Source organism: Aptenodytes patagonicus, chromosome 2 (genome assembly GCF_965638725.1).
Source record: "Aptenodytes patagonicus chromosome 2, bAptPat1.pri.cur, whole genome shotgun sequence".
NCBI classification, from domain to species: domain Eukaryota; kingdom Metazoa; phylum Chordata; class Aves; order Sphenisciformes; family Spheniscidae; genus Aptenodytes; species Aptenodytes patagonicus.
The window spans coordinates 166,066,461-166,080,552 of NC_134950.1; the positions used below are offsets into that span (position 1 = coordinate 166,066,461).

At 36.1% G+C, this 14,092-nt stretch overlaps 1 protein-coding gene across 1 annotated transcript in view; it reads left to right on the forward strand.

The window, feature by feature from the left end:
* WDR48 (WD repeat domain 48) overlaps window positions 1-13,755 on the forward strand; it is a 28,297-nt gene extending 14,542 nt beyond the window's left edge. The window contains exons 9-19 of the mRNA XM_076331982.1: window positions 1,336-1,410; window positions 1,759-1,861; window positions 2,176-2,273; window positions 4,127-4,234; window positions 4,629-4,725; window positions 5,251-5,346; window positions 7,531-7,636; window positions 9,132-9,219; window positions 9,791-9,867; window positions 10,932-11,124; window positions 11,748-13,755. Coding sequence (XP_076188097.1) covers window positions 1,336-1,410; window positions 1,759-1,861; window positions 2,176-2,273; window positions 4,127-4,234; window positions 4,629-4,725; window positions 5,251-5,346; window positions 7,531-7,636; window positions 9,132-9,219; window positions 9,791-9,867; window positions 10,932-11,124; window positions 11,748-11,843 — 1,137 coding nt within the window. The 3' untranslated portion in view covers window positions 11,844-13,755. The remainder of the gene's footprint in view (window positions 1-1,335; window positions 1,411-1,758; window positions 1,862-2,175; window positions 2,274-4,126; window positions 4,235-4,628; window positions 4,726-5,250; window positions 5,347-7,530; window positions 7,637-9,131; window positions 9,220-9,790; window positions 9,868-10,931; window positions 11,125-11,747) is intronic.
* The last annotated feature ends 337 nt before the right edge of the window (window positions 13,756-14,092 follow it).

Consider the following 14,092-nt stretch of genomic DNA (forward strand, 5'->3'; position numbering starts at 1 on the left):
GCAGGGCCACCTAGAGCCGGTTGCCCAGGACCATGTCCAGATGGCTTTTGAATATCTCCAAGGATGGAGACTTCACAACCTCTCTGGGCAACCTCTGCCCGTGCTCAGTTATCCTCATGGTATAAAAGTGTAATTGTATTGCATGTTGTCTAATGAAATAGTGGCTTGAGGTATAAGTTGATAAAAGAATGCACATTGGGTAACAATTGTTTATTACACCACATCTTCGGTGTATTGGCTTTGTCTCCTAAGTTACATCTGAAACTTAATTGTCTGAAGAAGATAAATGCCTGGCAGCTACCTAAAATATGCAAATTCAAATAGTAATGAAATTGAATATGCGTCAAACATGAAAAGTTATTTTTACCAGACTCTAGTATGGTTTTAAGAAACTAAGCTGGCATTGCCAAGGCTTTAGACAAAAATGCATGTTTCTTAGCAGCAATATATATGTACAGGACTGTGTTAGAATATGTTGCATACTCATGGGAACTGGGAGTAAAATTTATTGTGGGTTTTTTGAACAGCTAAACATGATGTTTTCTTAACTGGAGAAAACTGCATGCACAAGTCTGAGTCTTTTGAAGAGACTGCTTTTTGGATTTTTTTTTTTTTTTTTGCTGTCTGTAACTCCCCATGACATAACCTTGGAACGTGTAGGTATATAAGGAGCGTGCAATGGAAACAGATGCCAGCGTATAAGCAATCTGGCTTTCCTTGCGGGTGAACTCTGGCTTAGTATGTTCAGATAAAATCCTGGATCTATTAATGTAGTTTTGAAAAAGTCAGAATCTGAGAAATTTCAGTTCAAAATGGAAAATGAAAGCTATGGTCAGCTGTACAAAGATCAGAAGCGGTCTTCTAAGATCTTAGCTACAGTGATTCGTTGTTGTCCAAGAAGTGTAACAGCAGAGCCAAATGTATAAAGTTCTGCTTTTTCATTAGTACAGAACTTCTTATATTCTCTTTTTAACCATGTGAAGTATTTGAATGCAAAGTAATTCAGAAAATATTGTACCTATCAAACTGTCCGTTAGACAAGATTGCATCACGCTAGAAGCAACTTTAAATACTGGGTGTTTAGACACATTGCATCTACTATTGTCCATGTCCAGAATTTATTTGTTGAATATTTGAAACAATTTCTCTGGAGTTTCAAAAAATGCAGCTTAGTTATTTTTCATTTAAACTTTGTATTTCTGTAGTAAAATGAAGGTAGTGCTGTTTCTGAGATACATCCAAGTATGAAAGCAGATCTACACAGAGCAAATATTAATTGAACAAAGGAAAATTAAGTTAAGCGTGCCTGAAGGTATCTGTTGTTTCATTATTTAGATGGAACTTGATAGATCAGCTGATCCTCCTCCAGCACTTTGGGTTGCAACAACTAAATCCTCTGTGAATAAATGGGTAAGTGATATATTGTACACTCTGTGAATTCAGTTAAGTAGTCATGGGACTTGCAGTCTTCGTTTGGGAACTGTTGGACTGTTGCTTGCAATTTGACTGTGACTTGCTATGATCTGTAAGCTTTCTTTAAGAAAATCATAAAATGCTAATATTGAAATTGATCAAGACATTAAGCTTCGAATTACTTCCTTTGCTATCCATTTATGCTGCTTTTAGAAATAAATTACCTTACTCAGAACTGGATGATTAACATCTAAATAGCAGCATGAACTGGCAGTTGTTACTCACAGATAAAAGCAAAGTTTATAGATTATTATGAATGTGTCATTATTTTGTTTCTTTCTTTAGACTTTGAAGGGAATTCATAATTTTAGAGCATCTGGAGATTATGATAATGATTGTACCAATCCTATACCACCCCTGTGTACACAGCCTGACCAAGTTATAAAAGGTAAACAGCTGTTTTCCAGAGTACCTTATAAAATCTGTTATCATTAGACAGTCTTAAAAATCTACCATATCTGCTGAAGTTTTTAGGTACTTGATACTATGATTTCAACCGAAACAAAGACAATGTGGTTATCATCTATCTGGTGTTAGTCACAGTTAAAATAGTGTTTAAACCTTGGTGATATCCAAGTCTTACATAAAATAGTGAAACCAAAGAACAATCACACAAGTCATGTTATACAGTTTAATGTACTATTAGGAAAAAAAAAAAAAAATCACTGTAGTGACCTTAATTCTTGTTTGTTTGTTTGCTAGGGGGTGCTAGTATTATTCAATGCCACATTCTTAACGACAAGAGACACATATTAACCAAAGACACAAATAATAATGTGGCATACTGGGATGTCTTGAAGGTAAGTATATAATTTTGGATTAAACATCTACTGTTGGATTATTAATTATTTTGTACCTTTTTTTATATTTTTTTTTTTTTAGTGTGTGAGGTTCCTGTGGTAGAAAGTAAGTCATCTTTCTGTCCCAAGACATAATGCAAAGATTGCTGTTTGAAAGGGGAGGGGGCATTTCTGAGCTTTTCTGCATCTTTGCCTGACGTGAGGCTGACATCTTCATTCGCCTGAAATTCAGACCCTTGAATTCTCTTCTGAAAACAGTAATGTTTGTTTTGATTGGGTTTTGTTTCAAAGCAGGCTCGTAGAGGCCCATGGGCATGTCTGCCCAGTGCAGTATGGAATAGCATAAGAAAGCTTAGCCTGCAAAAGGGAAAGCTGTGCTTCAGGTCCTGCTACAAACCCACAGATCCCGAGCGAGTGTGCTGACTAGTAGTCTGTGGCTTATTCTGGGAGCATGTTAGCTGGCAAGATAGCAGGCAAGAAGGCAGGACTGGAAGGAAAGTTAGCAAAAGGAAGCATGGCTCCCACCTAGTGTTACTTGCTCCTGTGAGAAGAGAGAGACTTGGCGTGGCATTTCTTTATCTTGCTTTACCCAAGTGTTGGTCAGAGGAGAGGGAAAAGAGTGCAGAGAGAAAGGACTGGAATCCCAGATCAGTGAGATGGTCAGCAATTTCTTCTCTTGCAAAATCCTGTTTGAAATTCTAAATCTCTTTTTCATCTTGAACTATGCAGTGCCTCAGCCAAGATTCAGTAATGAAGTAAAGCACGCCCAACTAACTTACTGAGCTGCTGACTGAAGTGAGAAAGAAGGGAATTAAGTTGGAGAAGGTGGATTTGTACTAAAAATGATCTAGATGACTTTCGTGGAAAAGTGAATAGCTTGCTTTCTTTCCGTTTACAGTTGGTATATATTTAAGTACAGTGTTAGATCTCAGGACCAAAGTCAAATGCTATTGTTAATTTATACCTTCATTCAATTCCTTTTCTCTTTTGCTAGTAAGGGTTTCGGAAGCATCTCTTAGATATGTTTAAATACATAGTCACTTTAGAGCTGGGATTACTTGCCAGGTCAAAGTGTCATCTTATGTGTAGGATCACTGCGCTCTAAAGCTGAGACTCTATTGAGGATGCTGGAAGAAAAGAGGGAAGTTTTCTTACCTATAGCTACACCCGTCAATCTTTGCTTCCTGTAGCTTTTCCTGGATTTTGAGTAAATAAGTCTTGCAAGGTTACAATCCTTAGAGTTTGCTTAAAGCACGTGTTTCAGGTTTCAGGATGACTCTTCAAGTGGATTACAAGAATTTGGATGTTAACAGACTTACTTGAGGAACTTCAAAATAAGAGTATAAAGTAAAACAGATAGATAAATTAAAACAGGACAAAAGAATTTGCACACAAATTCACTCACTGCTGTTCCCATTGCAGTAGTTGAGCTGAATTTGTTTCTAGATTTGCAACAAATATTGGTGTTTGGCAGAGAGTTGTGCTGAAGTATTGATACTGATGGGGAGAAGAATGACAGAGGATGCTAGAAGACAGCTATCTGCTCAGTGATAGGGAAAATGTTTTTTATCAATGTGAAGTAATACTTCCATACCTCTCCACAGGCTGGATGCCACTACCTCAGAAATAAATAATAAATAAAAAATAAAAATTACTTACCACATAAACTATTGTTCAATTTTTTGAGAAAAATTTGAATCTTTAACTTGTGTATTTCTGGACTACAGCACTGAGGGAGAAATCGTAAGTCGTAATCATTCCAAGTGTATATGAAAGTCAAGTAAAAGATTTGAGGTGTTGCTATGAATCAATACTCAGAATTTAAAAACTTGTGTATTTATTTTGGTGTACAGGCATGTAAAGTTGAAGACCTTGGGAAAGTAGATTTTGAAGAAGAAATTAAGAAGAGATTTAAAATGGTGTATGTGCCAAACTGGTTCTCAGTAGACTTGAAAACTGGGGTGAGATACAACTCCTAAATCTGTTGTTCTAATATCATATTTCATAGATTTTCATATAGTGTTTGTTCGCAAAGGTTTTAGTGTGTTATAAGTTTTGAAGAATGATCATCGTTTATCTGATGGGTTAGATTTATTTTGAAGCAAAACAGCAAATTTTACCTCAGTTTTTAATAATCTGAATAACAGATTATTTTTTTTCCCTCACGGTATGGTCAGTTTAAATCCACCAATACCAATTATGAATTAATACAGTTTGGGAAACAAAGTGTGCCATCATGCATTTAGAAATTCTTTGTTTTGTATTCCCAGCTAAGTATGAACAAAATAAATTTATAGACTTTTTTAATACGAAACAACTATTGCATTCCTCTTCCTGGTGGTCTTTTTCCAACAGATGTTGACAATTACTTTGGATGAAAGTGACTGCTTTGCAGCCTGGGTTTCAGCAAAGGATGCTGGATTTAGCAGTCCAGATGGTTCTGATCCAAAATGTGAGTTTTAACTAGTATTTTATGTTTTATCGAGACAAAAAAGCAGAATAAATTCCAGAGTTTATGTTTCAAAGTATTCCAGTGCCACATACGTCAGTAGCTGGTTGGATTTTAGGGCATATTTTCTTGAGACTAAATTCTGCAGAGAATGCTCCAATGAGAATGTTTGCTTTTTTCTGAAACATTTCAGCCATGTTCAGGTTTTCTATTTAACTTGGTTTTAAACCTTTAAGAAGCAAAAGGGAAAGAGTAGTATTCCTAAACTTGGAACTGTTACCTAATCTAGAGAATGTTAAGCATGTGAGTGATCCAACAGTAATGATTCTAAAATCAGCTTTTTCTGAAAGATTATAACGTATAGCTCTGAGATTGTGATAAGCAGATTTCTCTGCCCATAAAAAGTTTGTTCTGGGAACAGAACAACTCAAACTTTTGGGAAAGTTTTCAGCTGTGGATCAAATGTAGCATATTATGATGCCAACGGTTTTTATGTAACTGAAGTTCTACCTCACTATGTCTTGACAGTAAACCTTGGAGGGCTTCTGCTACAAGCACTTCTGGAGTATTGGCCCAGAACACATATCAATCCAATGGATGAAGAAGAAAACGAAATAAATCATGGTTAGTATTTTCATATTTTCCTTTTTTAGGATTTGTTCATACATTCTGTTTGTTTATATTTCTCTTTCTTTAACAGATACAACTTCACTTGCTGTCTTACACCTGTCTCTGTATGCATTATAGACTAATTTTTTTAATGCTTTTAAATTTGCTTTACACCAAAATTTGCTGAGTAGCTTTCTTCTGAAAGTATCGGCAAAAATCTTAAGAACTCTAGTCCATAAAAAAGTAGGTGAATAGATGATTCTGAAGTTACAGAAGCATGGTGCCTTGATGAAGAACAATTACTGGCAAAACTAAAGCTTGACTTGGAAAAGAAACAGCCTAGATAATGACAGCAGAGAGCAATAGTTCAGTTATTCAACATTAGCCAGTATTCTCTTGACATAATTGTAATTTGTTTCTAGGTATTATGAACACTATAAAATAAAAGAAAGATTTATTGGAAAAAATATATTCAATGGCTATTGGAATAATACATGGGGGTAGGTCTATACAAAACCATCTTAGAGTGGTGTTTTAAGGCAATCATGCTAAGTCTAATCAGGCATGAGATAAAAAGCACAGCCATGTAAAATGTAAGACAGTGGCTGAATTTGGCAGAATAAAAAAGACTGTATAACTCCTAAGCTTGTGGATTATTTTGAAATGAATTCAACCCAGATCAGCTTTGACTGAAAAGTCTTGTCTTTGGCGATTAAGAAATTACTGTCTACAGATAATGCAATTAAGAAAACTGTAAGTTCAGCAATATCTTGCCATTTTGTGACAAAGATTGTGCCAAGAGTTAGCTACTTTCTTCTTTCAAAAATGACCTCCATGGAGGGTTACAGCACTTGGCAGGCTTTTCTGGATAAAGTTGCTGATTCTTATACTTTTGTGTATTGGCAGTCTACAGCTTGAGCCAGACAAGATATGAGAAGTATAACTCAGGCTTTTATATTATTGGAACACTGATGCTGCACTGCTTATTTCTGTGAATAGTTGTGGATTAGTGGAATGTTTACAGTATTCACTACAGAATCAGTCTTCATTTTGCCTTTCAAAAGTAACAATTAAGAAACTCACCCTGAACAGTGGCTTAAGAAGATAAAGTGTACCTGTTGGACACTGAAATTTGTGTAAAGAGACAAGAACTTAAGTCTACATACATATATATATGTATACATGTGCAGTATCATTCCTCTCAATTATTAACAGAAGCGTTACGAATAAATCTTTCAAACTGTAGGATTTTTCACTTGCTCTAGCTTCAGTATCATATTCATCCCTTCTAATAGAGAATAGATTTTCGTTTTTGGTTTCTTTGCATGATATGATTTTTGACCTTTCTTTCACTATATGTCTTGCTGGTCAGAAAGCTGAGGAATTATTCATCTCATGAGACTATGCCATTTAAATTTCTTATGTTGCTCAAATTCAACATCATGTTCAAATACAGTAACTAGATGCTGCAGTGTGATCGAGATAATCTTTCTCAAGTGAAAAGAAGGCATCTAAATACTTCTATATCGTGTTTCAAGATATCTGACTGACTACAAGCTGCACTGTTCAAGAGGTGCATAAATAATACTGATTTTTCTTTAATCTTATCCTATCCATCTGATGTGGAATCAGGTTCCTCAGTGTTTGAAGACCATACTGCTATAACTAGCTAAAAATAAATTGAATTTAGAATGCAGTAAGTTCAAGGAAATGTGAGTCCGAGCTTTACTAGCATGCTATTTTGACATCTGGCAAATCCAGGTAGTAGAGCAAAGCTAACATCCTTCAGAGTTCTGTACTGTCAGTGTAGAGGGGAAAAATAGTCTTGTCTCAGTGGAATCTCTTTAGTTGATTTCTAATATTAGTATTGTTCAGTTTGACAAATCCTCAGAATTCTATTAAGGAACTGGAGAAAACTAGTGATCAGGTTTTGGCTCATGAGCTCTATTGCCCTTTTCTCAAAGGCTTTTGAAATAGGCCTTCCACAAACCTGTACTGCTCTCTTTACTCTCTAGTGTTCCTTTTAGTAGACTTGCTGTGTGTTGGAAATGGGGATTTTCTTGTTTTTTGTGAAGCTTATGATTTTGTTAATTTTTGAAATACATTAGCTGCAGGTGGAAAAGACACTTTTTGGTCTATGCATACCCAATTTTAAGGCCTAGTGCAGTCTCACTGTTGTGTATATTTTTTTTCCAACAGTGAATGGTGAGCAGGAGAACAGAGTCCAGAAAGGAAATGGATACTTTCAAGTGCCACCACATACACCAGTTATTTTTGGTGAGGCTGGAGGACGCACTTTGTTCAGGTATAAAAACTCAAGAGTGTAAATTCAGTGGCCAAACAATCACTTCCTTTGTGCAGGCAGAAATGTTATCAAAATGTAATACTTGCGTCTGTTCTGTACTGTACATTCAAGACATGCCCTTGGCAGGCAAAATAAGCAGCTGTTAATGATAATTTTGCATTGTCCAACTGAGTATGTGGGTTTGAACATCAACAAGGTATGGCGTTTTACAACGGTAAGAGTTGTATATTGTTCTTCGTTGTATGTCATAGCTTTGAGATCGGTTTGGGTGCCCTCTTCCTGCAAACTGATTAACTGAACTTTGTTTTAGAATGAAATTGTGCTACTTTAGATTCTTGTAGAACTTCTCTTATGGGTCTGTTGTGCTGGTCTTTGAGCGTTAATGACTCAGACAGGAGATCCTACTCACCTAGAGAGTTGGTTTCTTCTCCCAAAATTATAGTTGATGACCCATTAGAAGGTCCTAAGCTCTGGCAGGTAGGAGCACAGGTTCTGTACTGTAATGTGTATATGCTGATTACCTTTCTATTTCTTTTCATTCTACATTGAAAAGCCTAACTGTGATATATGATACGTCAGACACAGTTTAATAGTGCTGCAAAACAAATGCCAAGCTTTCAAATACCATGAAGCATTTAATATTTGCTGACATAGTGGATTTTAAATTTGAGGGGTGGGGGATGTTTGATTTGTTGGTTTTGTTTCCCAGGCTGAATAGGCCCAAAAACTATGTAACTTTCAGTTCATGAATTGGTCAGTAAAGCAGGGTAACCTTTTTCAGCTTTGAAAACTGATTTTTTTTTTTTTTTTTTTTTTCCTGCAGTATCAATGTATTTACATTGTAGCTGGGGCTTAATATTTGCATCCATTTTGTACTGGTGGATCTTATGACTTATACAGCTTGTTCTCAAGAGAATGCTGAAAAGACACCACCGGAGGGAGCAAGCCATGCTTATTGGACCTGAAAAGTGGCTTGCAGGACACTCTGACAAAATACTTAATTGGAATTTATAAAATTATATGTGGCTTTGTTTCACCATTGTACGCGCGCATTTCTTAAAATTGGTTTTATTCTTTCCATTTGGTGAGGGCTTAGCAGATGCTTTACATGCAAAGCTCGTTTTCCCAAGCAGAAAAGAATTGCTTTGTGCCAGGTGCCTTTCCCCTTCTCCTGACAGTTTTGTACTTCAACACACAAACATATGCAATCCACAAGCAAAGCAGTTTTTTAAATTTCTCTGTGCCATAGCCTATAGTCTCCCAAGATACTTTTCCCTGTTTCTGCTCTAGGGATCTGTCTTCTTCCTGCAGCTACTTTTTCTGGTCTTTACAGAAAATATGTGATCACTTCCCCAATAAGTTTGATGATGTGAAGGGCCAGCTAACCGAGTTCAAGCTCCCTGCCCATTAAAGGGGCAGGTCCTCTCCTGAAAGCTTTTTAATGCACATTACGATAATTGTTTTCTTTCACAAAGGTTATTTCTGTATGTCTTAGGTTATTATGTCGGGATTCAGGAGGTGAAACTGAATCTATGCTTCTTAATGAAACTGTGCCACAATGGGTAATTGACATCACTGTGGATGTAAGTATCGTGTGTATAGATTATGCTTTTTTGTTGGGGTTTTTTTCAGGTGAACTACACTTTTTTTAACTGGACAGGATCTGAAATGACATTTTAAATTTTTGCTCTGTTTGTATTTAAAATAAGTGGTCTCAAGGTCTGTATTCAAGACCCTTTGAGATTCAATATTTTTTTGATGTGTCCAATTAAGGTGTTTTTGCTCACTTTCTTCTGACAGAAAGTCTTAGAAAAAGAATTCAAAGCACTGTGTATAATTGGTATCCTTTTCAAGTGTGGCGCTCAGAAACAGAGAATACTCTTCATATTGCTGCAGTCTTTTGATACTATCTAATTTCCTTTGAAATAAATGATAATTTATATTCAAAAGCTAGATGATACGTGCATCATCTAAATTGAAGCATCTCAGGAGTATGAGTAATTTGGAAGTTGGCTGTGATGGTGATGTTGATTAAGAATCTCTCTTGGTTTTTGATAATTAGGAGCTGAATATACTTCACATGGCAGCTGCTGGAAATAGGAGCTGGTAACAGTTCATCCTAAATTAACACTTTTTAAATTTGTTTCTTTCTAGAAAAATATGCCCAAATTCAATAAGATTCCTTTCTACCTCCAACCTCATTCATCATCAGGGGCAAAAACTCTAAAAAAGTAAGTAATGCATATTTGACTCTCAAAACTGCAGAAAGAGAATTGCAAGCTCAATCCCCCCCCCCCCAAAAAAAAAACCCGGTTTGCCAGAGAATCGTATTGTGCTTGATGAATTTGTAGAAGTTTCTAGTTATTTAAGCAGCATCACTTTGAAGCATTGAATTATATCAGGATATTTGGAAGAACTATAGGTTTCTTTTGGGTTCAGTGGGCAGTTGCTTTAAGTTTATGCTAAGAAATGTCCAAAAAGTAACTACTGAAATTAGACTTTCTGTCTCTTGTGGTATTTAATCAGAAAACAGAGGAACTTATAGATTGTTACACTGTTCAGAACCACAGTTTTATGTTATGTTTCCTATTGCTAATAGTGATGAATTATAGCTTTTTAAAAGGAAAAGGTACAAAACCTGACAGTAGGGAATGCAAGATAGTCTGCCTATCACATTAGCTGTAACTGGGAGCTATATAGGTTAGAAATCAATGCAGGTCCTCAGGTACGAAGTCAACGTCATAGACAGTATGCCTACCATTTATATGCAACAATTTTTGGTACTTTTCACAAATGCCTAGTTCCTCTTTAAGTCTTACTGAATTCTTCACATCAGAGACAATTTGGGAAAGAGGAGCTTCACAGGCTTTTTGTGTACTTTGTGGAAAAACTGCTGCTGCTTATGGCTTTAGAATGCCCTGTTAATGTAGTAGGGTGAACAGCATATTCTGGCTTACCTCTTTTATTATTCCATATCCTCTGTCCTTCTCTTACTGATTCCTTTTCTACTGAAAGAATGAGGGTTGTGTACAATACTGTTCATCTAAGGTTTGATTTTAATTCAGTCTTTTGAATATCTTACCACTTTTCTGAGTCCCTTTTGCTGTGTGAATCTTTGGATAAATAGCTGTTATGATCACGGTATTCTGGAAGATCCTGATAATTTACTATTAAACTTACAATATAAAGAGCTTATCTGTGTGCTTGCATAGTTTGCTACAGATTAAGGTATTGCAAAGATAAGAAATACAGTTTCTCAAGTTTTTCCCTGCCAAATTTTGCTTACCTTATATAGAGACCGACTGTCAGCAAGTGATATGCTTCAGGTGAGAAAAGTGATGGAACACGTGTATGAGAAAATCATAAACTTGGATAATGAGTCTCAGACAACTAGCTCTTCCAATAATGAAAAAGCAGGAGAACAAGAAAAAGAAGAGGACATTGCTGTGCTAGCAGAGGAGAAGATTGAACTTCTGTGCCAGGACCAGGTAAGTTACTTGGGTGTTTTAGCCTGTGAACAAAACCAATGTCTAGCAATGAATCAGTTGCGAATTTCTGAATACTGAGCTTGAAATATGCTATAGACTATCTGTTACCTTTAAAACTAAGTAAATGTTTTGACATCATGTTAACTTACTGCTGACTCAAGTCCAGACAGCTGCAGATAGCCGGATCAAAGAATTTATATAGTATGCCTGTTTAATTTGGTCTGACTAGTAGCCTTTATAGGATTACTTACTCATACTCAACAAATGGACCTAATACAGTTCCACAGAGTTCCATTTCTAGCATTTTTGGAATGTTCTGAATTCTACATTTCTAGCAGAGTTCAAAATTTGTCCAAAATCATGAATTGTCTAGCAAGTGTAATAAATGCATGAAGATTAAATATTGAGGAGGTGGTTGTAATACAAAGTTATATGTTACATTGCTAAAATCTTCCAGTAATGCGTCAGGTTTACTTGCTCGTTGAAAAATCCGAGCCTTTGCATGGTTCATCTTTGATGCCAGTTCACCCAGAGGATTGTTTTGCCCAACCACAGTGTTTTATCTTTGAATTTCTGCCAATCTAGCAGATCTGTGGAATGAAAGATGAATTTTTACTGTTTAGGTTTTGGATCCGAATATGGACCTTCGAACTGTAAAGCACTTCATTTGGAAGAGTGGTGGTGATCTGACACTTCATTATCGCCAGAAATCAACGTGAAGGGAGCGGTGGACCCAAATGGTTATTTACTTGACCGTACTGTACTGGTTCCAAGAGTAGTACTATAGAAGCCCACTGAACCCCTAAGGTAGATGAGACTTCTAATGACTCAGTATGGACGGAAAGTATACATTTAATTGAAGTGACTAATAGATCTGTAATATAGAGGAAAAAAATCTATATGACTTAAACTAAAGTCTGTCCTAGTCTCAGCTAATGAGATGGGAAGTCCCTGAGTGGTTCGTGTTGTGTGAGGTGTACAGAGAACGGATGATAATCCAGTGCAGACTTTTGCTTCCTCCTCTTTGCTTTTGTTTTTCCAGAACATAATATCCTCATCTGCTCATGCTTGATGTGAAACCATTTTGGCCATATTAGTCGCTGTGTTCACAATATAATTCAGAACTGCACAAGGTATTTTTAGTACATTCCATTCATTAAGTTCCTACAACGATTTCTCACAGGTTACTCAAACATTTCCACCACTTAAAGACATTTGGAAAAGAAAAACAACAGAAAATAGGTATTGCATACTTGAAAGAATCGGCCCATTTAATTGCAAATGAAGGGTTAACATTAGAATTGTTTTAATACTGCAACGCAATTGTTGCTTTAGAGAGCTGTTGACATGCAGAATAAGAACACTAGATAAATATTGTAGCAGGGTCAGTCCAATGATGCTGTGCATCATAATAGAGTGAACAGGCTTTGCAGCAACTTAAGAGAATTTTTTTTTTTTTAAATATATATAACTACTTCCTGCACTGTGTCCTAGGTGTTCTAAAGACACACTAGTCTAATTTTTGGTAACTGTGCTCCAAAACTATGTGACATTTTGTTAAAACTTCAGACCATCCTGAAAATAACTTCATATGTTTAACGTTAAACTTTAGAAACTTCTCAGCAGATTTCATATTCATGATATAAAAATACTTATTCTTCTTTTCCAAAGTTTTATATGCAGTTGTTCTTTTGTTATAGATGTATGCGGATCTTCTTTTCACAGTTATTTCTAAAAATCTGTGACTGTCATAGACTCATAGTAGTCTTTTATAGAGTTTAACTTATTGGGGGGAGGGGGTAAAGGCATTTCAACTTTTCGTGAGAAAATGTGGGGCTGTCCCAGAAAACCATTTGTAGCCAGAACAAATTACAAATCCTCGTAAAGAAATTGTGTAAAAATGACTCTTGTCTGAAGCAGAAGCACAAGTGCCTTCAAAGGGCAGTATATTATTCGAGTTTCTTCAGGAGACATATGCTCTTGCCCTTCCTGTATCTTGCCATCAAGATTTAGGTTGAGGCCTAAAGAAAGTCCCAATAAATTCTATTACTGGGATTGTATTGGTCAAACAAAAAGTAAAATATTTTTCATCATATTTTGTTCAAAAAAATAGTCAAATCATTACCTTCTGCACTCTTAACCTAGCTAAACAAACTCATTGCTTAAATAAAAAATATGGTTCAGAACTAAGCTAGCGTATCTTTTTCCCTGTCTTTTGAGAGTCAGTTTCAGTTTTTAATCCCCATTTCTGTGTATGCTCAGTTTGACACAATTGTGCTATAACTGCACATTTTTAGTGATATTTGTGAATTAAATGGTTAAACACAACTGTAACTTTTATTGATGAATTGTCCTGACTTGTATTTATTAATAGCAAGGGTCTACGCTTGTTCCAATAGGCACTGTTTGGGTTTGGTTTTTTTCCTGGTTGTCTTGCTGTCCCGTTGTATACATTAGAATTGCTCCCAGTAATTTTGTTTGAAATCAGCCAAGGTTGTAATTTTTCTTCTTTTTTTTCTTTCTAACCATCCCGAAACACAGTTTCAGGAAAGATTGACAGAAGAGTCTGCAATGCCAGAAGGGTAAATGATGTTTCACAGTTGTATAGAATAAAAGGCTTTAGTTAAAATATTTTCCAGTTGTTTTGTGTATTGGATCAATTATGCAATTTTAGAGCTTGGACCATTGCCACTTAATGGTTGTACTACAAAGGACTTCAAAGTCCTTTGAAGCCTCAAGTAATGGAATGGCTGAAGAAATGGCAGTGCCTTAACAAAATCCCTTAAAGCTGATCTTGTTATGCGGTTGGATATAAGAATTCAGCAGGCAGGCAAGCCTTCAAATACAAGCTCTGAGATACTGTTGAGGTGGAGAACGTGCTCAAGTAATGCTGTTCGCGTGGGCAGTGCGTGCTTTTGTACTATGGAAATGTTTTGTGCTAACACCAATGTAGTACATAAGAAAAGAC